The 27107-nt window shown below is 36.5% G+C and overlaps 1 protein-coding gene across 3 annotated transcripts in view; it reads left to right on the top strand.

The window, feature by feature from the left end:
- Positions 1 to 27107, top strand: part of TPK1 (thiamin pyrophosphokinase 1) — a 411439-nt gene that overhangs the window by 169574 nt on the left and 214758 nt on the right. For all 3 annotated transcript variants that reach the window (XR_009209712.1, XM_032762053.2, XM_058427633.1), the window contains exon 3: positions 6467 to 6536. Coding sequence is in view for 2 of the 3 variants with exons in the window: in XM_032762053.2 (XP_032617944.1) it covers positions 6467 to 6536 (70 nt within the window). In the remaining variant the exon portion in view is untranslated. The remainder of the gene's footprint in view (positions 1 to 6466; positions 6537 to 27107) is intronic.

Here is a 27107-nt window from a genome sequence, read left to right as displayed (position 1 = left end):
ACTATTGACAGATTAGATTGATTTCAGGAACATAAGACTTAATTGAATCTTTGGAGTGCTAGGGGCAAGAACTTGGTTAGGAATAAACAAGATTTAAGTAATTAGAATTATTTAGCTCTCCTGGGACTCAGTGAAACATCTTCTAAATAAGATTCTGGACCTTCTGTGGCCTCTAATTTAACTGTAGACACCTGTGACTCAATCCTGACCAACGTGGCAAAATACCTAATTCTTTCTCCTGAGATTGTATCTGGAATCATTCTTGCTATATCTTAAGTCTATAACTCTTATTTTTCCTTTTAATTATTACTGTCAGTTTTAAAATTGTAATTACAATATAATTCATATTACTGAGAAAAATATTTTTAACAGCACAGTGATTATTGTAAGCAATTTAAAAAAAAATCTTTTTCGTTATGCCAACCCCATTTCTCATAAATAATCCCTGTTAATGAGTTTGGTGTATGGAATATAGAAGTGGTCTTGTGTTTGGATTAACAAACTAATAAGATATGATAGGCTTTACTCAATGCCAAATTTAAGGGCATGAGGCAGGTAGTAAAGCTTGATAACAAAATTAGTGAGGTCTGTCATTTCACAGTAATTGCTTTCAAATGTACCAGTAAGTCCACATTTGGGATATGCTTTGCCAGGGAAGCCATTGATTTTGGGATCTCTTTAGTTTTTATCCCTTTGTTTCCTTCGGGGTGCCAGACTAGGGCCCGTTTTCCAGTGCAGGTGCATCTTATTAATGCTGATTGCCGATTACTTGAGCTACAATCTTGCCATAAGGACCTTTACCTGACGCTTTGTTTTCTTGGATTTGGTATGTTCCTATACCTTCCATGAATTGCTGTTGCAAGGAAGATTTGACCAAGGTTATTCAAACTTAAAAAACAACAATATATCTCATAACAGATCATATACTAATACATGTAAGATCTAACGTTTTTGATGGTAGTAAAATAGGGCCATAGTATATTTTACCAGTATTCACCTGTGGACCATATAAGTTTGCTATTAGTTTCTCATGATTACACATACTGTCACAGCAAATATCCTTGTACATATTTCCTTGTAATTTTGGGCAAGTATTTATGCAGGCTACATAGAATTTCTGGATAAAAAGCTACACATCTTTAAATTTTTTATAAATCTGCCAAATTGTCCCTCAGTGTTATAGTCTCATCAACAGCATGTGAGATAATGTTTCCTCGTGCACCTTCCTTCTAGTTTTATTTATGTTGTCTCTCTCTAGTCCCTGAATTTTTGTGTGTGTGATTTTGGTAGGATATACAAAATGATCTTGATTTTGCATTAAAATCAGAATGCTGAGGATTAGCCCAACATCATAGGACTAAGTGGTGATCTAGACTAGCACTGTCTGTCTCTTGTATTCTTTGAGTTAACTGAAACTACAGAATCTATTTTGTTTTATTCTCCCACCTTAATATTTAGAACTAATTTATAATCTACTTTGCAGAAAGTGAAGTTATTTCAACTCAACTTTATTCCAAAGAAATAGGGAACTATTTGAAATAGGGAACTCATAACCTATGCTTGTGCCTGAAGCTCTTCATTATTTGTCAGTAATGTTAACTTATGCCAAGTAAAAAAAAAAAAAGTTAAAGACGTATTTCACCTACTTACGGGTTCTACTACAGTATAAAGTTGCTGTAGAGGTTTTTAATATATTTTAGTCTTCATCTGTTTATCAGCCTGTTGCATGGTAAGTGATTGCTCAACCATTGAAGTTATGGTATGTGACAAATCTGCAGAAATTTTGCTGTATAAGCCAACGGAATTTTTACATTAAAAGATAACTCATGCAGTAACTTCTATTCATTAAAGCTTGGGACAACTTAAATGATGATAAAGTGAACATTTTTTAAGGCAGATTCATTATGATTTATCAAAAATTAAAGAATGTCCTCTACTTCTGGTTCCTTTAGTTGGTCACTTTCTCTAACAGTGATACTGGTTTACACATTTTTCAAATGTCGCTCTGTGTGAACTTATGCCGATGTTGTTTACAATGTGTTGGAAACATTTTATTTTTCAAATGCAGTTTTATTTATGTTTATAGAAAATATTTGAAACTGGTGAAAACCTCTTTGTTAATAAAATGTAGGAGAGGTAGAATACATTTTTTTGGTCATGCTTTATTGAAAACAAAATGGTTTTAGGGACAGACTGGAACTTGTTTTTCCTTCCAGATTGAGTAAATCCCTACTCTCAACCTACATGCACTGAGAAAATAGTCTAAACATTTCATCATGCTTATTTTAGCTCCCTTTGCCATTTAAAGCAGGAATAGATGTGGACAAATTTACTTCCTATGATATAGGTGTTTCTCTTTTTATACACTGCTCAAGAAATATCAATTTAAAGGTGGATGTTAGAAATAACAGGCATTAGTGTTTTTCATATTGTAAAAGTAACAATGATCTTAGCTAAACTGGATTTATTATTAGCAGTTGTACACATTTGCCCACTGAAATTCATTTCTTCTTTCCTTGTCTTCCTCTTGCATTTTGGTGACTTCCTTACAGCCCTCACCACAGTCTACAGTGCATTGCATGTATTTGCTTCGTTTTCATGTTTTTCACTATAATATGAGCCTAGAGAACTAGATATGTTTGTTGTTCATCTTTTTATTTTATGTAAAGCCTAGCACATAATAGGAATACATACTGAATTCAACCGATCTTTGCAAAATGGTATAATGTGAAAAATTGGCAAGTCATTCTATTTGATAATCCTTGACCATTAAAAACTACTATTTCTGAGATTTTCATATTTAGTGAATCGGTTATTACATAAAAATATTCCATACACTTGTTAGTTTTGTTTACAGAGAATTGTTTTATATTCTCTAAAGATAATTACTGATAGTTTACCATCTGTTTCTATTAATGAGTCATTTCCATCTCCCTAATCACTTGTTTTGTGCTATATTTTATATGTGAAATGATCTCCATTTTTTAGCTTTTGATGGTTTTGATACTTAGGAAATGTGCAATATCTTCTGTGATCTTCTGCAAGTTATATTTGTGACATAATTTGAATTTGAGTGCCACTCCTTACTAGGAAATGTGTGTTGGTAATGTGTAAAATGAGACGTCCCTTTTAGATGTCTTTATAAAAACTCTTATTTTTGTTTTTTACTTTCTAAGTAGATATGGCTTTTCTTTTCCAGAAACACAATCTTTTCAGGTTTTTTTTTCATTCTGACAAAAATGGAGAAAGAGGACTCAATGTTTATTGAATGCTTACTGTATTCTTGTATCGTAATGAGCACTATATATAATCATTAAATAATTACTTAATAACCTTATTCCATAAGTAATATGCTTATTTACAGGTGAGTAAGCTACAGAGAAAATGAATATTTTTTTTCCACTTGGCCTCTGCTTTATTTCTCATGTAACATAGAACACAGAAAATAGTCTTACATATCATGGATAAGTGGAAAATACATTGGAACTTTTATTTCTGACAATATAGTCAGGTAGATATTCTTTAAATATCCCATACATAGGGAAAGGATATTTTTTAAAGAAAAGATAAAAGAAGGTATAGAAAACATTAGCAACAGTTTGTCAGAAAAGACCTTGAATTGAAAAAAGAACCAAACAGAACTTCTTTAAAAAGAATCAGTAAGACTATAAACTTTAATGTTTTAAACAGGTGACTAAACATAATTGCAAGAGAGGTTTGAAGAAATTATATGCATACACAGAAAGAAAAGGTGATAGAAGTGACACAGTTTAAGAAATGTGAAGGGCAGAATGAGACTGTCTAAAAATACGTTTAAATGGAGTGTCAGAAAATTGATGCGTAGAGAGAATGGAAGATAGGAAATAATGGAATTAAAAGTGGCTAAGAATTATCCAGAACTGAAGAAAGTCATGGGTCCTCAGATTTAGGAAGCACATTTTGTTGTTGTTGTTTTTCAGACAGGGTCTGGCTCTGTCGCCCAGACTGGAGTGCAGTGGTGCCATCTTGGCTTACTGCTGCCTGGACCTCCCCAGGCACAGATGATCCTCCACCTCAGCCTCCTAAGTAGCTGTGACTACAGGTGAGTGCCACCATGCTCAGCTAATTTTTAAAAATTTCTTGTAGAGGCAGGGTCTTGCCATGTTGCCCAGGCTGGTTTTGAATTTCTCAGCTCAAGCAGTCCTCCTGCCTTAGCCTCTCAAAGCACTGGGATTACATTCCTGAGGCCTCCACGCCCAACCTTGGAAGCACAGTTAATTCCAAATAAGCTACATGATGGTGAAATTTGGAAAACCAAAGATAAAAAGGAAGTCTTAAAATTTGCCAAAAAGAGAAAACAGGTTAGATACACAAGAATATTGGACTGACAGCGGCTTTCTGAGAGTATCAGTGTACTGATGGCAATCAGAAGCCAATGTACTAATACCATCAAATTTACTACCAATTTACAGTATTTTTTATACTCAGCTAATCCATTATTCCAGAGTGAAGCTGAAATCATTACATTTGCAGCCAAACAGAAGAGGAGTATCTTTACCACCAAGAGAGGCTCATTAAATGTGCATTAAAGCTGGGTGGGGTATACAGGTGTGAAATGTCAGGAGGTGGTTAGGTCCCCTGCTGAGATTTGAGACCATTCCATCCTATTTCAAATACTTTCATAAGACATCTTGCCCTCATGGGTGGATTAAATTCTGGGGAAATTCCCACAGTGGAAATTGTGGATTTTTGTTTGTTTAAGTGGTCATTTGCTAGCATCTATTATTTTACAGTTTCTAAAACAAATCATGTATCACTGGTCTTTTCTAGAGGCTGTACTCATCTGAACTATTTTATATTTCAAATACCTGAGGAATACATAAGGGAAAGTGGCTGTTTTTCTTTCCCTCAATTCCACTTACCTGTGCCATTAATTTTAATTTCAAAGAAAAGTAGTTTCTCACTTTGTTGGTCAATTCTGAGAGTGGACTTTAATTAATCGGCTTCTGGCTTATTTGTACTGGTTAGAAGATGCTTAAAGTGGAGACCCTGTCAGATTATCTTAGGCCTCTGGCAAAGAACCTGCTAGTTTGATGCCTAATAATGTTCATTCTAAGCTGATGCTAAGATACTAAATATTTCTATGAAAAATAGAAATCAGAAAGGTAGCACCAGCAACAAAAATAGCTTTCCATGGACTGCAAAAACTTCAGGGAACAGTTGATTAGCAGCATCAAATCCGAGAGCAGTAGCAGGGAGAAGTCATGGGAAAGGAGGAGGCCAAGGCCCAAGTTGGAGAGACAGCAGGATTTATTTGATTACCTTAGCATTTCCAAGTTTCAGTTAATTTTGTACCACCTTCGCAATTTTTACATTATGCTCATATTACCTAGATTATTATTTACTTATATTTTAAAATAAATTTATGCTGATCATTTATTTTTAAGAGGATATGTTTTAATCAAAATAAAAATTGAAATCCATACTACATGTCGTAAATCAAAAGTATATGTAAAAATTATTAAAAGGCGAGAACACAATGAAAACCATATCCTGCTGGGTGCAGTGGCTCACCCCTGTAATCCCAGCACTTTGGGAGTCCAAGGTGGGTGGATCACTTGAGCCCAGGAGTTTGAAACCAGCCTGAGCAAACCCTATCTCTACAAAAAATATAAAAATTAGCAGGATGCGGTGGTGTGCGTCTGTAGCCCCAGCTACCTGGGAGACTGATGTGGGAGGATCACCTGAGCCCAGGAGGTTGAGGCTGCAGTGAGTTGTGATCGAGCCATTGCACTCCAGCCTGGGTGACAGCGCAAGGCCCTGTTTCAAACCACAAAAACAACAAACAATTTTCTGTTGCCTGTCATGGAGCCTGAGGCCTATCTTCTGTTATAAAGAAGAAAAAAATTTCAAAAAACATTGAAGACATGCTAGCACCATCTACGGTCTTCTCCTTTACTTAATCAAAAAGATGCAAAGGCTGGGTGCAGTGGCTCATGCCTATAATCCCAGCACTTTGGGAGGCTGAGGTGGGTGGATCACCCGAGGTCAGGAGTTTGAGACCAGCCTGGCCAATATGGTGAAACCTCGTCTCTACTAAAAATACAAAAATATGCTAGGCATGGTGGCGCATGCCTGCAATCCCAGCTACTCAGGAGGCCGAGGCTGGAGAATTGCTGGAACCCCCCGGAAGTGGAGGTTGCAGTGAGTCGAGATCACACCACTGCACTCCAGCCTGGGCAACGGAGCCAGACTCCATCTCAGAAAAGAAAAAACAAAAAAAGCAGAAAGGAAATAAACTTGTCATTTGTCATGTGCAATATAAAATCGTTTTTAGTACCAGCCGTGTCAACAGATGAATGTGAAATGATTCACAGAGGTTAGCATGACTGTGTGCGTCTGAGTGCCTGCTTTTTAGTGATCATCATTTGAAAGATATTGCTCTGTGCCTCCTGTATTGAAATGATTTTGTTCTTTCTATTTGAAGCTCTTTTAAGAGCCTGTGCCGATGGAGGTGCCAACCGCTTATATGATATCACCGAAGGAGAGAGAGAAAGGTATGCTTTCTTTTAGCCAGTGTGCATAGTACCACGAATTTCTGCTCTTCTGTTCTTTTATTTTCTTTTTGTAAGTGGACATTGTTAATTCTCCTTCAGACTCTTTTATAGAAAATCTCCTCAGTGAGGGAAGAGTAACCTGAGCTGCTTAACCATGTTGTATTATTTCTTGCTTTGAATGGTATCTCTTAGTAGAATGAGGCCCATCTATTCTTATTTTAAAAACCTTCATTCTGCTACTTCAAAGCCACATTAAGTAGCATTATCAGATCTTGATACTTGTGAGAACTGTGAAAGTCAGCTAAAATAAAACTTCAAATGGCAATTTGAGATGTTATTCAGTGTAAATTAATGAAAACTGATTTTATTTAAAGTAGATGTATATTCCCTCATAGAAAATATGAGATTTTATATTAGTGTTGAGTAAAGCCCAGTATAATTTAACTTAATTATTTCTCAGTTATGCATACACTTAGGAGATAAAGAGTTTCCTTAGGATTTACTATCCCTGCTGTCTGATTTTTCTCATCTGTATGTGGTAAGGTATTTTTAGATAAGATAATATGTTTGATGGAAGCAGATTTTAAACCTAGCTCATTGTGAACATGTTTGTAGTCCAAACACCTTGGCAAACACAAGAATTTATAGTGAACATATAAGTAGACTAACTATGAAACATAGTTTCATCTCTATCATATGTATTATTATGTTGAAATGTTTATAGTTAAAGAAATTACCTCCTTGCTGCAAAAAATAAAAACATTATGATGTAACACACTCTAGGTACAAATTAAATATATGTATTTTAAAATAATATATTTTTCTTTATGGGATGAAAATTTCTAACACTGGAGCTGCTTTTTGAAAGCAGCCGGTTTCTTATTGGAGGAAGGCATGTTTCCTTCAAGACTGGACATGCTAATGCTAATGTCTGGGGACTAGATGCATTATCAAAAAATATAGCAAGAGTGACAGCCTAGAAGACCGCTTAAATTCTTAACATTTTTTGCTCCTTTATTTTGTAACTTTACAGATTCCTCTGACAGTATCTTCCAAGACCTGACATGGTCAATGTGTGAAACAGTACTCAAGTATGTGTTGTAAAAAAAGGGTCCAGGCCAGTTACTTCAGATAGGAGCGTAATGCCCATGAGGCCAAGCTTCTGTATTGGGCCTGTAGCTTGCTTGCTGGCAAACAATCTGGTGCCAAGTATTCTCTAATGGCAGGTGTAGCTTGTGAACGTAATTGTAACGACAAGTGTGAAAGGATCTCAACACTGTGCCTTCCAAGTGATCTTTGATCATAAGATCTGTCGATAATGCTTGTGAAGAAATACAGACTCTCGATTATTGATTATTTTTACTGAATTGGAGTGGACACTAATAAGAAAGATAACAGAGCACTTTAAAACATGATTTCAACTTTTATTTTAGATTCAGGGCATATATATATATGTGTGTGTAGTTTCGTTACATGCGTACATTGTGTGATGCTGAAGTTTGGGATATGAATGATCCCATTACACAGGTAGTGAGTGTAATATCCAGTAGTTACTTTTTCAACCCCAACCCCCTCCATCCGCATTCTCGTAGTTACCAGCGTCTATTGTTGCCATCATTATGTCAATGAGTACTCACTGTTTAGCTCCCACTTTTAAGTGAGAACATGCAGTATTTGGATTCCTGTTACTGCATTAATTCACTTAGGATAATGGCTTCCAGCTGCATCCATGTTGCTACAAAGCAGATGATTTCAAACAGAACACTTTTATTCATATTTGAAAGCAAAACAGATTACCAGATTGAGGGGGCGAGTACCATTATTTTTTGCCCAAATTTCACAATAACCACGTGTGATGTGTCTCAACCCATTTATAAGTAATCTTACAGAAGTCTTCCAAGAAGATTTATATAATTTACCAACTGTTTGTTCATGTATGAAGATGTTCAATAAAACATTGTACTTTTCATTGATTTTCTAGTTGTAATTATGTGTTTGCATCCTACTCTGATGCCCAGGGACATCGCTGGCCTGGGTGAGGGTAGAATCTCTAATAGGAAGATGAGTGAAACTGACTGTCTCATGTGGGAATTAAGTCCTTGAATCAGCCTCTAAATACAAACCCTAACCAGTCAAACTAATTGGATTCAGGTGACTAAGCATAATTCCTCTTAATTGTATTTCTAATAGAAAGGCATCACAATAAAAAAAGAAAAAATATGCATGAGTTTTAAAAAGCCAGTACGTACTTTGAGGACCACTACTTGCCTTGTTCTTATTTATTTACTTAACATCCATATGTACAATGTAATGGCTCATAATTATGTGATAAAACATGAATTTTAAAGAATCATCCTCAGATGAAGACAAAAGATTTGTACATTTGGAATGGAAGGAAGGAAGACATATAAACAGTAGTAGAGGAACAAAGTTTACAGAGGAGCAGAGCTGAAGGAAAAATCAGTGATGGGACCTTCTCTCCTCTGCTCAGGCTGAGGAGGGGCGGGGCGTGAGGCCCCAGACCCCATGTCACTCTGCTTCTGGATACCACGGGACATTCAGGTCCACATCTGTCCCTCATGGAGCCAGGGCCCTAGGAGAGCCTGAAGAAGACCCAGGTGTGCTCCAGGCCCCTGCCTGGGCCTGCTGGCTCCTTTACTCTTTCATGGACCCAGAGGGAAAGGGACGGTTAAAGTGTGGCAGGTGAGGCTGCTGGGACCCATGGGGAGATGTGTGTAGTAGAAAGAAGACTCAGAAAAGGATATTGGATTTGGCCATAATCAGCAAGTAGAAACATAGTGCCCATTTATCCTGCAGCCCAGAAAGTCCAAGATTAGACAACGGAAACGTAGTTTATGAAGTAGAGGTGATTAATGTTCTTCTGTTACCTGCTTTCAGAATACTGAATTAGTGCTCCCAAACTCTTGGCTTATACATATTAGATAGGTTTCATTTTATTACAGATGTGCAGTTATCATTGTTTTCAGTGTTCAAATTGTCTCATCTTTGGCCAATATAAACTTCTTTAAGTTAGATCCTATGTTCTTTGTAAAAAGTTATCTTTATGTACATATATAAAGGTTATATATATATATATATATATACACACACATATATATAAATCATGTGTATTATATAAATCACATATAATTTTTAGGCATAGTTAATGTACAATAAAATGCATATCATAGATGTTTAATTACATGGGTTTTGTTAGACATTTATTTACAGCCTCTTATCCACCATCCAAAACAAGAGAGAGAACATTTCTCTAGCCCCAGAAAATTCCCTCATGATTGATAATCCAGTTTTTTACCCCCAGTCAACTACTTTCTGATTTCCATTACTATAAACCTTAAAAAATCTATTACTGAATTTCGAGCAAAAGAAATCATATAGTATGTATTCTTTTGTGTCTTTTTTTCTTTTGCTCACATGTTTTTGCAATTCATTCATGTATTGGTAGTTATTTTTTATTGCTCAGTAGTATTTTATTGTATGAATATACCACAGTTACATTTGTTTATTCACCAAATGTACATTTGGTTGTTTGCAGTTTTTGGCTATTATTTGTAAATGCCACTTCTTATACAAGGGTTTCTGTGAACATGTTTTAATTTTGAGAAGCAGGTACAAAGAATGAAGTTTCTGGGTAACAGGGTAAATATATATTTAACTTTCTAGAAACTGACATTTCACTTTTCCAAAGTGGTTGTACCATTTTATATTTCCATGAGTAATGTCTGTATTGCTTCATATCCTCACCAATATTTGTTCTTTTTTATCTTTTTGATTTTAACCATTTAGTGTTTGTGAATGGAATTTATGATTTTAATTTACATTTTTCTGATAACTAAGGATGTTGAGCGTCTTTTCATGTATTTATTAACCATTGGTATTTCATGATTTGATATATAATAGCTTGTAACACAATTCTTATTTATCACTTTTATTAATTAAGAAAAGAGCTGTGAGCTTAGGTCCAGTTCTCTACTACATGTGTGAAATACTTGCACACCATCTTTATTAAAATTGTTTTAAAATTGTGGTAACAAAACACGAGATCTACCTCTTTTTTTTTTTTTTTTTTTTTTTTGAGACGGAGTCTTGCTCTGTCACTCAGGCCGGAGTGCAGTGGCCCGATCTCGGCTCACTGCAAGCTCCGCCTCCCGGGTTCACGCGAGATCTACCTCTTAACAAATTTTTGTGTGTAATACATATTGTTGACTATAGATACAGTGTTATGCATTAGATCTCCAGAACTTACTTATCTTGCTTAACTGAAAATTTATGCCCATTGATGAGTAACTCCTCATTTCTCACTTTCCTCCACCCCTGGCAACCCCATTCTACAGTTTGATTCTATGAATTTGACTATTTTAGATACCTCAGATGAGATAATCTTGCAGCATTTGTCTGTCTGTGACTGGCTTATTTTATGTAGCATAATGTCCTCAAGGCCATTCCATCTTTCATAAACGTCTGTCTTTGTTTCAACTACGAAAGCAGCCTCTCTTCATTTATCAGGTTTTGTTTTGATAAAGAAGCCCTAACTATTTTTTCTTATCGTGAATTGCAATGTATCTATTAATATCTATTGGTTCTGACCTGTAGGACAGTAGGACATATGATTAATTTTTCTGTAGTTACTTGTTAAGTGGATGCAAGCTCAGTAAACAAGGTCCCTGGTGCCATTCAGTATGATAGATTATATGACATAAAGAGAAAATTTTAGTTCAGTGTGATAGATTCTGTAACAAAGGAAGACATGGAGCAAGGACAGTTAGATCAGAGTGAAGGTATTAGAAAATATTCTGAGGATCCTAACGGGCTGTAAAAGATCAGGACCACAGAGCATGTGAGGTATACATATGTGTGTGCGTTTGTAGCGACTGGGGAGAGGCAGGGAGATTCTCCTTTGTCTCCTGGATGAAATCTAAATTAACTACCTTGAGATGCAGGGTTATCTTTTTAGGCATGCCCAATTTCTTCCCTTGTATTCTGGTCAAGCAGAACTGCGCACTGTCCTAAGTCTGCCATGCGCTTTCTCCTCTCTGCCTTTGCTCAGGCCCTTTCTCATGGCTGATCGCATACACATCAGCCCCACCCATAGTCCATTGCAATTGTGCAGCCATTCGAAATAATCAGTGATGGTAGATCCTATGCTGTACTCAGATGGTTTTAGCAGCATGTGCTAGCATGTTTTGTAGCAGTCCTATCCATGCATCAGTGTTCAACTAACACACCATGTACTCCAGGAGGGCTCCTCTTCCCTTCCAGCCTGAAGTGATTTGGCATTTCCTACACTGTAATAATACTCTTAAATCACAATGTTACATTCACCTTTTACCTTGATTTAAAGCTGTAAAGACTTATATTCTTTACTAGGTTGTAAATTGCTAGTGATCTATTGCCCTTTAACTTTGCATAATACTTTGTAATTATTTACTTTCCCATTTTATCTTGTGATTTAGCTATGGGTAGATGTATCTTCTTCACTAGGTGGTAAACTCCTGGAAGGCAGCAATCATAATTAATCATCTTTATATGCTTCATATCTACTACACTAATGAGCATTTGAGAATTTATTGAATTCGTGATTTTTCCTTGATACGTTAGCAGAGATGTAAGACTAAGTTTTGTTAAGTCAAGGATTTCTAAGATACAATACCAGCTATTGGAAATATCTTGTTGTTAAAGAAACTTTTGGTAATTATATATCTTATTAGTATTATAAGGCAGAAATGGCTTATGTCTAAAAAGATTGTGTATTTTTGTCTAAAGTCATGTATAGTGTATATCCCACTTATTTCCAGAATATCTTATGTTACGTTGCATTCTAATTCCTGTCTAAATGAATCTTTTGTCCTGGAATAAGGTCCTTGCCTTTGAATTCATTGGTATTTTGAGAGCAATATGTACCATGAATATCAGTGCTAAATGTGAGGGTTTTTTATTTATTTGTGATTTTGTGGTACTTAGAGATTCTCAGGCTCATCAGCATAACAGTCTAAGAAGTTGCTATATCTTTAATATTGTGTGTAGGATATCTGAAATGTGGGGAGGGTTGTTTTTAGGTTAGTTTTCTCAGAGTAATTAATGAATATAGAATCCTGAATGGAAAGTTCTACAGGAGAGTATCTTTATATAAACATTGCTCAAGGGTAGCTCAAATGTTTAGGAGTTTCCTTTCTGTTTAAATATGGGCGCCTAACAAAAATTCCTTGCATTCATGGAAATGACCATGTAATTAAACACTCATTACCAATGGCAGGATGATGAGGACCTATTTAAACAGAAAAGCAAAATACATTCCTGATCCCTTTTTCCTCTCACTTCATTAATTTTCTCACAGTTACAATTTCAGTCTTGGAGCTTTATATAATCATGCAAGTTACTCATCAGATCGATCTACTTTTTAGATTAGTCAAGTGTGAAGGGGATGACTGTTATAACTCTAACTCTACAACTATTTGTGCCCCAGCTAAACGAAGTTGAAAATATAATTAAAATAACTGAATAATTTGGGAGGATAGGTCTTAAGAATTAGCTTTTAGGCCAGGCGTGGTGGCTCACACCTGTAATCCCAGCACTTTGGGAGGCCGAGGCGGGCGGATCTCGAGGTCAGAAGATCGAGACCATCCTGGCTAACACGGTGAAACCATGTCCCTACTAAAAATACAAAAAATTAGCCGGGCATGGTGGCAGGCGCCTATAGTCCCAGCTACTTGGGAGGCTGAGGCAGGAGAATGGCGTGAACCTGGGAGGCGGAGCTTGCAGTGAGCCGAGATCACGCCACTGTACTCCAGCCTGGGCGACAGAGCAAGACTCCGTCTCAAAAAAAAAAAAAGGAATTAGCTTCTAAAGCCTTTATCAATACAATTAACCCAGGCATCTGGTAGCAAGTATCTGCTTACTCTTTAATCAGTGACAGTCTAAGTCTGGCTATCTGTGAGTAACTCTGAACAATTTCGTTTCATTTCATTGCAGGTAGCAGCAGCCTCCAGAATGGACATTATGTAGTCAGAGAGTTAGGTTAAGGTTCAAAATCGGATTCTGCCACTTCATTACTTTTAACAAGTAATTTAACTTCATGGGCTGTAGTTTCTTCATCTATGACCTTTCAGGAAGAGATCACTTTCTTTTGGAGTATTCAGAGAAATCTTGATGAGGTAACATTACTGTGTCTGATTACAGAAGATCTGGATAAATCAAGAGGATGGAACATGGCTCTTAAAAGCTATAATGATAAATTATTGAATAGTTCAGTGTGTACCTGATGTAGTTTTAGGCCATAGCTGTAAATATTTTTGTCATACTTAACTATTCTGAATGTAATAATTGTATTACTTTTCAGAAAGGTTGTAAGCATTTTTCAGATAGTGGTTGGCATATAGGAAGGTAGTGTTTGGCATCTGATTTGCTTTAAATCCACTTTGTTCAGCTATAATTTCATACAACAAAATTCATCCACTTTAAACATGCAGTTCAATTATTTTTGAAGCGTTGTATAGTTGCATACCCACCACCATAGTCAAAATTAAAACACGTCCATCATCCCAAAAGGTTCCTACCTCTCGCTTTGCAGTCATTTGCCTCCTCCCACACCGTGTCCCCCTGTAGACTTCTAGAATGTCATACAAATGAAATCACACAATTTGTTGTCTTTTCTGTCATTTTTCACTTATCATATGCTTTTGAGATTCATACGTGTTATTTTATGTATTTTATTCATCCATGTATTTTATGTATTTATTATGTTATGTAGTTTGTTCCTTTTTACTGTTGAGTAGTGTTCCAGTATATGGGTACACCACAGTTTTCTTTCTTTATTTTACACAGTTGATGAACCTGATTTCTAAAACTTGCCTTTTTGTTGAAATTTGTTGTCATTTTTTTATGTGCGTCTTTGGAATACATGTTCTTTTAGTTGGAACCAAGCAAAATTCTCAATGTTTTCAATTCAATCCTAGACATTATATAAAATAGTAGTAAAGACTTATATGTAAGGTCTATATTTGCTATATCTTAGTAAAAAGTATGTAAAAGCTCGTTCAATTCTGTTTTTAAAGGAACAAGACAATAAACATGAAATCAGTGTGAAATAAGTTGGTGTTAAGTATCTGAGCATAAGTTGTGGTCTTGATAACCTCCAATATATGTGGCAGTTGATTTCATTCTCTCTATGACTAGTTTTCTCACTGATTGTGATTTTTTTTTTACTGCTTTTCAAGCCTCTCATGGAATAGTCAAAACATGTAATTTCTATATGCTTTAACATATGCAGAAAGGAAACAAATATGAACCAAAGATCTTTGGTTCAGTTGATTCTTATAAGCCTAGCCTTAGCAGTGATTAGTCATTTGCTTCAGCAAATTTCCATTAAAAAGTATTTATGCAATCAAATTACCAAGCTCTGTAAGCATGTCAACATTATTAGGTCTTTGAATCAAAATGATGAAAGGTAAAAATGATTGGTGAATTTAAAAGATAATTTACAACAGAAGTCTTGGTATTAAAGAACCTTACACAACAAACTGTGAAGGCATATTTATCAAATTATTGATTAGATTAGCTTAGTAATATATTTTAGTCTGTTCGTTATCAAATGCTATAAATCAGAGGTCTCAAAATTATCCATGCATAGCTATGAATCATTTTGGAGTGTTAGAGGAGGGAGGAATGTGTATGCGAAGGTGCTATGTTTCTCAGATCATGCATGAACTCAAAATAAATTTTCAGAGCGAGACCATTTTAAGCAGCTGCAGGAAGTCAGTTTACAACTAAATTTAATCAGAGGAATTGTTTTTTATGGCTATTCTATTTCATAAAGTATGTTCCTGACAGAACCCTTTTCCCTTCCAGCACTGTGGATGGAGTCTTCAGAAGTAAATTATCTTCCAGTAATTTTTTAGAGAATGCTAGATCATTTGTCAAAAGTTTTGAGTAACGTGGCTTTTTAAATTTTACTTTCAAAAAAAATGTTGAATTGTTTTAGTGATTGTTAATATAAGAACTCATGTTTTCTTGTCACGTTTTAGACATTTTTTAATAGATTTTTAGATCAATGAGTTAAGAAGTGATGGTTGAAAGTAATCACATAATACCACACAAACAAAATTGTTTCTTAAAAAGTTGTGGAATGGTCCCTGTCTGGTTTTTCACACACACTTATGTGATCGGACATACACGTCTTCTTGCAAATACACCCTCGGATTCTTCCTGCATGGTTTTCTTGTTATTAAGAGTTGGGATTTGTATTATTGGGCCAAGAGCAAACAGAATAACTCCAACACTAGGCAAGATGGCTTATATTACTTGTTGACACATCACTATAGGGCAGGACATTTTAGTTGATGATAGGATTGCAACTGAGCTATCCATGGTCTTCCAGTTGTTAGGGAACAGAAGTGACAGCTGGAATTCAATTTAAGCAAGGGCTAGTGAATAAATTTTACGGGAAAATATCCAAATGGCAATTACACAAAGATGAGCACTGAACTATCCCTTGGAATGTGGGGTTAGGAATCTGAGAGTTGTTTGAGGTGTATTCCTTAAAGACTTCAGTTTTGCTTCTGTAGCCAGCAAGGTCAAGAATATGCTGAAGAATCTCAGAGAGGGCATTTAAAATACAACAGAAAATATTATACCAGACTAAGAAAAAAGTCATTGTGTATGTGTACATTATATGCAATATACTTAACTACGCGATAGTTAACTCTGGCTGTTACTAGCTTTTGGAAGTAGAAGAGAGCTAGAGAAAGTCAGAGGAAGGGAACTTAAATGGTGAATAAGAGGGCATTTAGTATATGAATGACTAGACTGAAAGGAACTAATGACAGTGAAAGGGAATTGAATGGTCATCTATCATGCAAATAAGTGACAAAAAAGCCTCTCGTGTATTCTGAGAAATTTAATAACATTCTTTTCAAATTTAAAAAAAGTATATAGAAGTATAATTCCTCTTTAGTTTTATAAATTTTTTTTTAATGAAAAGATTCTTGTTTTCTGAATTCATGTTACATTTGTTTCCAAGTAAACTTTAAAATTTTACTCTTATGATTCATAACTTTCCGGGGAGAGGGTTGTAAATTTTTTTAGATATCTTTTGTATTTAAAAATATTTCCCCCCTCTAAGTGAAATATTACCAAGACAAGCTTATATTTTTACAACATAGAGCTTTCTTTAGTTGGTTTGTGTCTTTGTGACAACAAAGTGAGAGAATAACATTATTTTTCTAATTTTGTAATATATAAAAAGGTTTCATTACTTAAAGGTAAGGCTTTAATTTAAATATACAATAATGATAAATTTTTACAAAATTCCCCAAGATGAAAATTTCCCAGATTTAGTTCTTTTTTAAAAGAATATTTAAGGCGAGAAATAATTAAGAAAAAAATGCTTTCTGACTTCCAACACAGTAGTTAAGAGGGCAGCTGAAGCTTAGAAGCTTAGGATGCAGTTTTCTCTGTAGAGCTAGCATCAGTTTTTTTCCACTTCATGCAAAATTCACTTATTTATCACTAGCGGCCTCTAGTGTGTATTCAATTTTTTTTCCTGCTCGACTGTGCATTAGTTGGTTATTAGTAACTGGAGAGCTGTTCCATGTGTTAGGAACAAGAAAAACAACTCCAGTTTGTGTCATCTTGGCATTTTATCAGTCAGTAAAAAGAACATTTTTGCATAATAGTGTGGCCTTATGATTCCTATGAGCAGTAGTAGAGCTTTCCCAGCGACTTTTCTCCATGTGGCAGTTGCTCGCCAAAGCTTAATTCTGATGTGGGAGGAGAGAGTTAGTGATCATGCATTACACTGATGCCGTCTAATGCTTTTAATAGGATGCAATCAAGTTAGGATACAGGAGGCAAGGATTATCAAAGTGAGATTTTAGCCAAATTGTGTGGCAGAAATCTGAAGAGAACTTATTTGTTTTAATTGAGCTTATTTGTTCAATTTTAAATAAAACCATATTCAAGTAATTTTTGATGCAGTCATAATTACAAAATATATAAACACTTCAAATTTGTATCATTTAGTATTTACCTTTCTTTTAAACTTTATATATTTTAAAAGGCAAATTCTCTGCTATCGCCTCTAATTTTTCCCCCACTTATGGACATAGGATTATTATAATGAATTTGGGGAATAGAGGAAGACATAACGAAAAAAGTTAAAATAACCTAAAATCCCACCCCTATAGATAACTTCTGTTAATATTTTTACATATATAATTTTTTTCAATTTTACATTTTTGTATGTTTCTTGCTCAGTGTATGTATGTGTGTACATGTAGTGAAATACAGATTTTTATCTATACATTGCTTTACATCATGCCTGTTTTTAACATTATATTATGAACATGCTACCAGGTCATTATATATAAATTTTGTTACATTTTTATCTCTCAACCATTCTCCATATATCAGAAAGTTATGTAGCTCATAAGTTGTGGTTTTTTTTTTTTTTTTTTTTTTTTTTTTGAGACAGAGTCTCACTTTGTCATCCAGGCTGGAGTGCAGTGGCGCAGTCTTGGCTCACTACAGCCTCTGCCTCCTGGGTTCAGATGATTCTCCTGCCTCAGCCTCCCAAGTAGCTGGGACTATAGACGTGCGCCACCACGCCTGACTAGTTTTTCTATTTTTAGTAGAGACGGGGTTTCGCTAGGCTGGTCTTGAACTCCTGACCTTAGGTGATCCACCCACTTTAGCCTCCCAAAGTGCTGGGATTACAGGTGTAAGCCACTGCGCCCAGACAGCTTATAAGTTTTTTATAACTAAATCTTTGGTAAATAAAACTTTGTTAAGTATTATAAAAACATTAAGTATTATTATAAGTGTATGAGTTTCTGACACAGTAGTTTCACAGAAGTTAAGACATGGTCCAGAAGTTATAAATTTTAAAAAATGTATTTAAGTTGACAACTTGCTTTCCAGAATATTTGTGCTTAAGTTAACCTTCATCAACAGTATAAGACAACTTACATTTCTCTCTGCTCTTTCCAGCTTTATTAAGTTTTATTGATGTATTATGTAGGAAATCATATTCCATTATTATTTTAGCATATTTTAATTATGGAGTCATTCTGTATAACAGGCATTATTGTAGTCACCTATGATGTAGCAGAGAACAAAATACTTGACCTCATTGACCTTCCATAGAGGAAATAAGCAAGACAAATAATTAAAATATAAAGTATATTACTAGTGAGAAGGAGAATAATAATGCAGGAGAAGAGATAGCATGCTTTGCAGTAGGTTGTTAGCAATTAAAGTGAGGGAGAGCCTCACTGAGCAAGTGACTTCTCAGTTAAGACCTGCAGGGGGTGGAGAAGCAAGCCATTTGCTCAGCCAAAGGAAGAACCTTCCAGGAAGTGGGGATGCTTGTGCAGAGGCCCTGAGACATGAGAATGATATCAGTTAGCTTTTGCTGCATCATAAGCTACCCCCAAATATTAATGGCTTTAAACAATGATTTATTTACTCACAAGTCTAAGGTCAGCTAGGCAGATCTTGTGGGCTCATTCATGTGCCAGTTACATGGGTTGGTAAAGGAAAACTGTTTCTGTACTGACAACATTTCTGCCACTAACTGTCTGGGTTTTATACATCAAACAATTTGCCAGTTGTCTGTGGCCACCAACTGGATATACGACAATTTAATTCAATCTGAAATTATTCAGAATAAGCACAGACCACCACTCTCCAACACACACACATAAAGGACTTAGTCCCACTAGATTGCCGCGCACTTTAAATGCCAGTTGCAACTAGTGGGTCCCCGGAATTCCCTCCTCGTGCTTGGTAATTAGCTATAATGGCTCACAGAACTCAGGGAAACACTTATGTTTACAATTTATTAAAAAGGATGTTATAAAGGATGAATGTGAACAGCCAGCTGATGTGGTATAGAGGGTGGGATCTGGAGAAGTCCTAGGGTAGGAGCTTCTGTCCCCCTTGGATTTGGGATACACTACCCTTCCGGCATGTGGATATGTTCCCCAACCTGAAAGCTCTCTGAACTACGTTGTTTAGGGGTTTTAAATGGGGGTTCTGTTACATAGGAATGATTGATTACATCATTGGCCGTCAGTGATTAGCATAATCTGTAGCTCCACTGGGAGTGGTGGGTGTGAACATTCCACACTCTGATCATGCCTTTGTCTTTCTTGGGAATCAGCCTCCAACTTGAAACTCTCCTAGAGGCCCCCAGCCACCAGTCATCTCATCAGGATACCGAAAGACACCCATTACTGTGGAGATTCCAAGGGTCTTGGCAACTCTTTTTATCAGAAACCAGAGGTGAAGACCAAATGTTTGTTTCCTCTTATATCGTGATATCACAGTTGGTAGGCAGTTTTGTTGGTGATGTCAGCATGTAGAAAGGACTCACATGCTTAGAGATTGGATGTCTATAAGCTGTACCTGACTCCAGTCTCATCCTCCATCCATCAGGCTTGCTCAGAATTACTCTCATGGCAACAGGGGAGGGTTCCAGGCGAGCAAAGGGAAGGCTGCAGCTCCACTTGAGGCCTCCATTCCTAACTGCCATGCTGTCACTTCTACTGCATTTTTTAAGTGAAAGCAGGTTTCAAGGCTAATACAAATTCTTGAGGTGGGGAATGGGATGCATATTAATAGCTTGTGATGAAACAGTCTGGAAAGTCACATTATAAAGGAGTATAGATTAGGAGGAGGAAATAATTATGGATAATTGTGCAAACAATCTACAAGGGGAGATAATGAGGGGAACTTAAGAGGAAGGAGAGTGATCAGAAAGATAACAGGGTAGGTCTTAAAGCTCCTTTGTAGATAATATTGATGATTTACTGTGAATGAGGTGGGCAGTCATTGGAAGGTTTTGAGCAGAGGAATGCCATCAGCTGTTTTTTCAGGATTGTACCATGGAGGATGCAAAGAAAGAGATTGAGAATGTATTTTCGCCTATAGAACTGACAGACAAATCAGTTACTAGGTGCAAGAAAGAAAAGTCAAGGATGACTCCAAGAAAAGTCAAGGATTTTGACCTAAACAACTAGAAAAGAATGATGTTTCCTTAGATGAGATTGGGGAGATTGTAAGAGTAGTGGTTTCAGTGGGAGAAAGAGCAGAGATTGAGTGATTTAAGTTTGAGTTATTGATCCATCTCACATTGAGTAGGTTGTTGGATACAGAGTCATCAGTATATAGAGAGCTGTATAAGGCCATGAGACAGTGAAATAACCTAATGACTGCAGACAGAAGATAAAATAAGTACAGATACTGAGCTGTGGAATACTCCAGTGTTAAAAATTCTGAGGGACAAAGCAGGAGTAACCCATGAGTTGGGGGGAAAACTAGGAAACTATGGTCATGGTCCTTAAATGATGAAAGAAAATCAAGGAATACAGAGTGATCATTTGTGTTATATGTATCTGATGGGTAAAGTAACATAGGATAATTGACCATTAGATTTAGCAATATGGAAGTCTTTGACATTGGAAAATATGTGTGTGTGTGTGTGTGTGTGTGTGTGTGTGTGTGTGTGTGTGTGTGATTAGAGATTATATATAAGGTATTTAAATTCCTTCCCTTTTTGTGTCATGTCTTTTTTCTATTTTATTTTTCCTATGTGATTTTATTTTCATTTAATAAGCTATTGGGATCAACTCTGAACAAGGATACTCACCTTTTGTCTTTTGTATTTCTTTCAAATGTTTTTCCTAATATTCTTTTTAATTTTGATAATAGTCATCTCATGATTTTACGATTTCTGGGTGGCCTGTACCCAAGCCATTATCATCTGGCTGCATTCTTTTGGATTCCTATAATGCAGAGATCAGTATTAAATACCATAGAGAACCACCCATGCTGTAGTCTCTGTCTTTTAGGACAGTGACTCATACATCTATATAATGGATAGCTGCAGCAAGATAAAAACAAACTATCCAAGGTAGAAAATACAGTACTTACTTCACCAAGAAAGTGTATGCCTTAAGAAATTCTTTTTTCGTGTGTTTGTGTCATTTTCTTAAGTAAGGTTTTAGTTCCTGCTGTGAGGGAAGCTGTATTGGAAAGGCAGAATCAAGATGAAAAACACTCTACTAGCAGAAACTGTAGCTAGGCAGCTTATTACTCTTTGCTTTGGAAAACTTGGGAGGAGCAGACAACCTATTAGTGACCCTAATGGCATTAATCACTAGCTGTATTTATTGAATTCTGTGGATTATGTCTCAGCTGAATCACAGAGAGAAGCATAAAGCAAACAAATTACACAAAGTAATTCACTATCATTGAGCTAGCTTTTTATATTTGTTAAGGTGAAGAATTGGCATTAACCTATAAATATACTTTGGGACCCTTTCATGTGTGTAAATCAGAAAAGATGAAACCTTCCACTCTGGACTACATAGGGGTTAGCATGATTCTTCTAAATATCTGTATCGCATTTTCTGGCACTACCTTACCCTACTGCCGCTACCACGTCCTTCTAGGAAAATATTCCGTAGGTTAGTTTCTATTCAAATAACCTTTCATTCTTCTCACCCTTTCTGGCCTCTTTTGGAAAACAAATAATTACAACAAATGACTGAAGGGGAAGTGACCTGATGTTCACAGCCAGAGGAAATGTTTACTTGTACAACTTTTATTGAATACATTAATATTATACAAAGCCCTGTTTTTGGGCTAAGAGATCCTGCAAAGTCACTCACTCTTTAAAAATTGTAGCATGGCTAGCCACATGTAAATACAAGTGATAGAATGAGAAGTCAGCTATGTCTTAGCCTGATTGGGCTGTTATTTTTTTTTCTTCAACTTTTATTTTAAGTTCAGGAATTCATGTGCAGGATGTGCAGGTTTGTTATATAGGTAAACATGTGCCATGGCTGTTTGCTGCACAGATCATCCCATCACCTAGGTATTAAGCCCGGCATCCGTTAGCTAGTCTTCCTGATGCTGTCCCTCCCCTCCCCACAACAACAGGCTCCAGTGTGTGTTGTTCCCCACCATGTGTCCATATGTTCTCATCACTCAGCTCCCACTTATAAGTGAGAGCATGCGGTGTTTGATTTTCTGTTCCTCTGTTAGTTTGCTGAGGATAATGGTTTCCAATCCAATCCATGTCCCTGCAAAGGACATGAGGACATGATCTCATTCCTTTTTATGGCTGCATGGTATTCCATGGTGTATATGTACCACATTTTCTTTATCCAGTCTATCATTGACAGGTGTTTAGGTTGATTCCATGTCTTTGCTATTGTGAATAGTGCTGCAGTGAACATACGTGTGCATGTATCTTTATAATAGAACCATTTGTATTTCTTTGGATATATACCTAATAATGGGATTGCTAGGCCAAATAGTATTTCTATCTCTAGGTCTTTGAGGTATTGCCACACTGTCTTCCACAATGGTTGAACTAATGTACACACCCACCAACAGTGCATTCCTTTTTCTCCTCGACCTCATGAGCATCTGTTGGTTTTTGACTTTTTAATAATAGCCATTCTGACTGGCATGAGATGGCATCTCATTGTTGTTTTGATTTGCATTTCTCTAATGACCAGTGATGTTGAGCTCTTTTTCATGTGTTTGTTGGCCATATGTATGTCTTGTTTTGAGAAGTGTCTGTTGATGTACTTTGCCCACTTTTTAATGGGGTTGTTGTTTTTTTCTCTTGTAAATTTGTTTAAGTTCTTTGTAGACTCTGGATATTAGACCTTTGTCAGGTGAATCGATTGCAAAAATTCTCTCCTATTCTGTAGGTTGTCTGTTCACTCTTATGAGCAATTGTGAATGGGAGCTTATTGATAATTTGCTTGTCTGCTTGCCTGTTACTAGTTCATAGGAATGCTAGCAATTTTTGCCTGAGACTTTGCTAAAGTTGCTTATCAGCTGAAGAAGCTTTTGGGCTGAGACAGTGGGGTTTTCCAGCTATTACAACTGCTGCTTTTTTCTGTTTTTCACTAGCTTGGTTAATTTTCCTTCATCCCTTTATTTTGAGCCTATGTGTGTCTTTGCCCATGAGATGGGTCTCTTAAAGATAGCATGCCAATGTTTCTTGACTCTTTATCCAGCTTGCCATTCTGTGTCTTTTAATTGGGGCATTCAGCCCACTTAACGTTGCTGAAAATTCAGAAAGCCAGAGTGCCTCGTTTCTTCCAAATGACTGCAACACTCCTCTAGCAAGGGCACAGAACTGAGCTGAGGCTGAGATGGCTGAGTTGACAGAAGTAGGCTTCAGAAGGTGGGTAATAATGAACTTCACTGAGCTAAAGGAGCATGTTGTAACCCAATGTAAAGAAGCTAAGAATTATGATAAAAACAATACAGTAGCTGATAGCCAGAATAGCCAGTTTAGAGAGAAACATAACCAACCTGATGGAGCTGAAAAACACAACATGAGAAGTTCACAACGTAATCACAAGTATCAATAGTGGAATACACCAAGCAGAGGAAAGAATTTCAGAACTTGAAGACTATCTTCCTTAAATAAGATAGGCAGACAAGAATAGACAAAAAAAGAATAAAAGGAATGAACGAAACCTCTGAGAAATATGGGATTATGTAAAGAGACTGAACCTATGACTGAGGTACCCAAAAGAGACAGAGAGAATGGAACCAAGTTGGAAAACACACTTCAAGATATCATCCAGGAGAACTTCCCAAACTAGCAAGATAGGCCAACATTCAAATTCTTGATATGCAGAGAACCCCAATAAGGTGCTCCATCGGAAGATCTACCACAAGATGCATAAACATCAGATTCTCCACCGTCAGAATGAAAGAAAAAATGAGGCCGGGCGCGGTGGCTCACGCTTGTAATCCCAGCACTTTGGGAGGCTGAGGCGGGCGGATCACGAGGTCAGGAGATTGAGACCACGGTGAAACCCCGTCTCTACTAAAAATACAAAAAAATTAGCCGGGCATGGTGGCGGGCGCCTGTAGTCCCAGCTACTCGGAGGGGCTGAGGCAGGAGAATGGCGTGAACCCAGGAGGCGGAGCTTGCAGTGAGCCGAGATCGCGCCACTGCACTCCAGTCTGGGCGACAGAGCGAGATTCCGTCTCAAAAAAAAAAAAAAAAAAAAAGAATGAAAGAAAAAATGTTTAGGGCAGCCAGAGAGAAAGGCCATACCACCTACAAATGGAAGCCCATCAGGCTAACAGCAGACCTTTCAGCAGAAACTCTACAAGCCAGAAGAGATTGGGGGCCAATATTCAACATTCTTAAAGAGAAGAATTTCCAACTCAGGATTTCATATCTGGCCAAACTAAGCTTCATAAGCGACGGAGAAATAAAATCTTTTTCAGATAGGCAAATGCTGAGGGAATTTGTCACCACCAGGCCTTGCAAGAGCTCTTGAAGAAAGCACTAAATACGGTCCTTTTCAGAACCCTGAAATATTTGTAGTGGCATTACCAGCCACTACAAAAATACATTGAAGTACAGACCAGTGACACTATGAAGCAACCACGTAAATGTGTCTGCAGAATAACCAGCTAGCATCATAATGAGAGGATCAAATTCACACACAGCAATACTGACCTTAAGTGATTGGGCTGTTGTAACAAGATATTATAAACAGTGTGGTTTATAAGCAACAGAAGCTTATTTCTCACAGTTCTGGAGGCTGCAGTGTCCAAGATCATCGCACTAGCAGCTTCTGTGTCTGGTGGGGAACTGTTTTCTGGTTCATAAATGGTATCTTCTTACTTTGTCCTCACATAGTGGAAGGGGCAAACAGCCTCAGGCCTCTTTTATAAAGACACTAATCTAACCTAATCCTCTCCCAAAGGCCTCACCTCTTGATACCATTACATTGAGAATTAGGTTTCAACATATGAATTTTGGCGGGGGGAGGCATAAATATTCAGAACATAGCAAGCTGTGAGCTAAGAAATGAAGTGGCCTTCATGGTCTTCCTTGCTCCTCCTTCATTTCATACCATTTCTTTTACAAACACTTTTGTCTTCCTACTTTTCTTTCCACTCCCTGAATGTGGGTATTATTTTTCTCTCTCACCCTCTTGCCATGGCTTCATTTATTTATTTGGATTTTTCTTGTCGTATCAATTACTAGGAAGCCTTTCCTTCCTTTTCTCTTACTAGCTTGCTCCCCCAAGCCTGGCACATCTTGTGTGCCACTGTGGCACTCTGTCAATTACTTATAGTGTCACTTCCATGATGGCCTGGCTTGTCTAGCCCTACTCTTAGACTTCAAACCTGTTGGGACTGTGACAACTATTGTATCAGTAGTCTAGTGTATTTAAAATATATATTTAATAAATATTTGATGAATTTCATTAAGTATCCTATAGATGGAGGATTCACCAGTGTGTAGTTTTGGCTCTGGCCTCTCCTGAGCTCTCCTTCTGCGTTTGCAACTTTTAGCTGAACTTGGACCCTGAAATATTCTATAATCTCAAACTCTGTCTAAAATATTGTTCTTATTCTTGTTATTTACAAGACTCACATTTTTTTTTACTTTAAAATTAAGATGGTATACTGTTTACACAAGAGAATGTTGGGAAATATGATTAGAAAGGTTGATCGAATCAGCTTATAGAATGCCTTAGTGACTTGCCTATCTTATAGGAATAGATGGTGGTGGCTTGTTGGAAGAGTTTTATATTAAATCATTCTGCTTGCCGTGTGTTTAGATGGGCAGCAATAAGCCTTAATTAAGTAAACGGCAACCCACTTTTCTTTTTCTCAGCATCTTTCAGGAATGATGAAAGAGAATAAAATGACTATAGTCTGTGTGCTTCAGTGTAATTATAAATTTTGCTTTTTGGAATCACATCATATAACACATGTGATTTAGTACAGAAACTATCTTCACGGAAACTCCTATTTAGTTCTTGCCATATTAATCACCTCAGAGAAAATTTGCTAGGTTATATATAGTACATAAAAATTAACGTATTGTTTATTGTATCTCATATGTAGTACCTAATTAAATTGTATACAATTGTGTGTGCACAGTTTTTGCTCTTCATGTATGTATTGTTAATATTCTATACGTTTTATTTCCTTTGTCCTCTTTTCTTAGCGATTTCAGCTTTCTTTTTCTAGAGCAAAGGAGACAGTACATTTTGGGTGAAAAGTTGATAGTAAATTTTAAAACTGCTTTTCATCAAAAACCATTTTACTTTAGGTTTGCTATTGACTTTACCTTTTTCTTCCTTATATCTCATCCTTCCTTTTCTCCAACTAGACCAGTCATTAAAAATGTAAACTGGTTCTCTAGACTGGACATAATCTCATTTCCAGAAGCTTCTGGCCACTTATATAGAGTTTTCTGAACCTTGAAATCCTAGCAAAGCCATAAAAGCAGACCCAATATTTTCTTTCCTATAGGGAAAATCTGTCATCATGAGTCATGAAAGTTATTGACAACACATTCCACCACCTAAATGTATAATACTAAACTGCTAGCATTGGAGATACAATGAAATCATTTCTGATAAATCATATGAAGCCTAGTATAATAGTATCTTAGCAAATGTTACACTGAATATTAAACTTTTTAAATTAAATATGTGATTATGAAATTACTGTTATAAAGAATAATCTTTATGTAACATTTTAGGT

The sequence above is a fragment of the Hylobates moloch genome, unplaced genomic scaffold (genome assembly GCF_009828535.3).
Source record: "Hylobates moloch isolate HMO894 unplaced genomic scaffold, HMol_V3 SCAFFOLD_1, whole genome shotgun sequence".
NCBI classification, from domain to species: Eukaryota; Metazoa; Chordata; class Mammalia; order Primates; family Hylobatidae; genus Hylobates; species Hylobates moloch.
The sequence above is the reverse complement of the archived record's forward strand: the minus strand, read 5'-3'. Positions and strand labels throughout refer to the sequence as shown.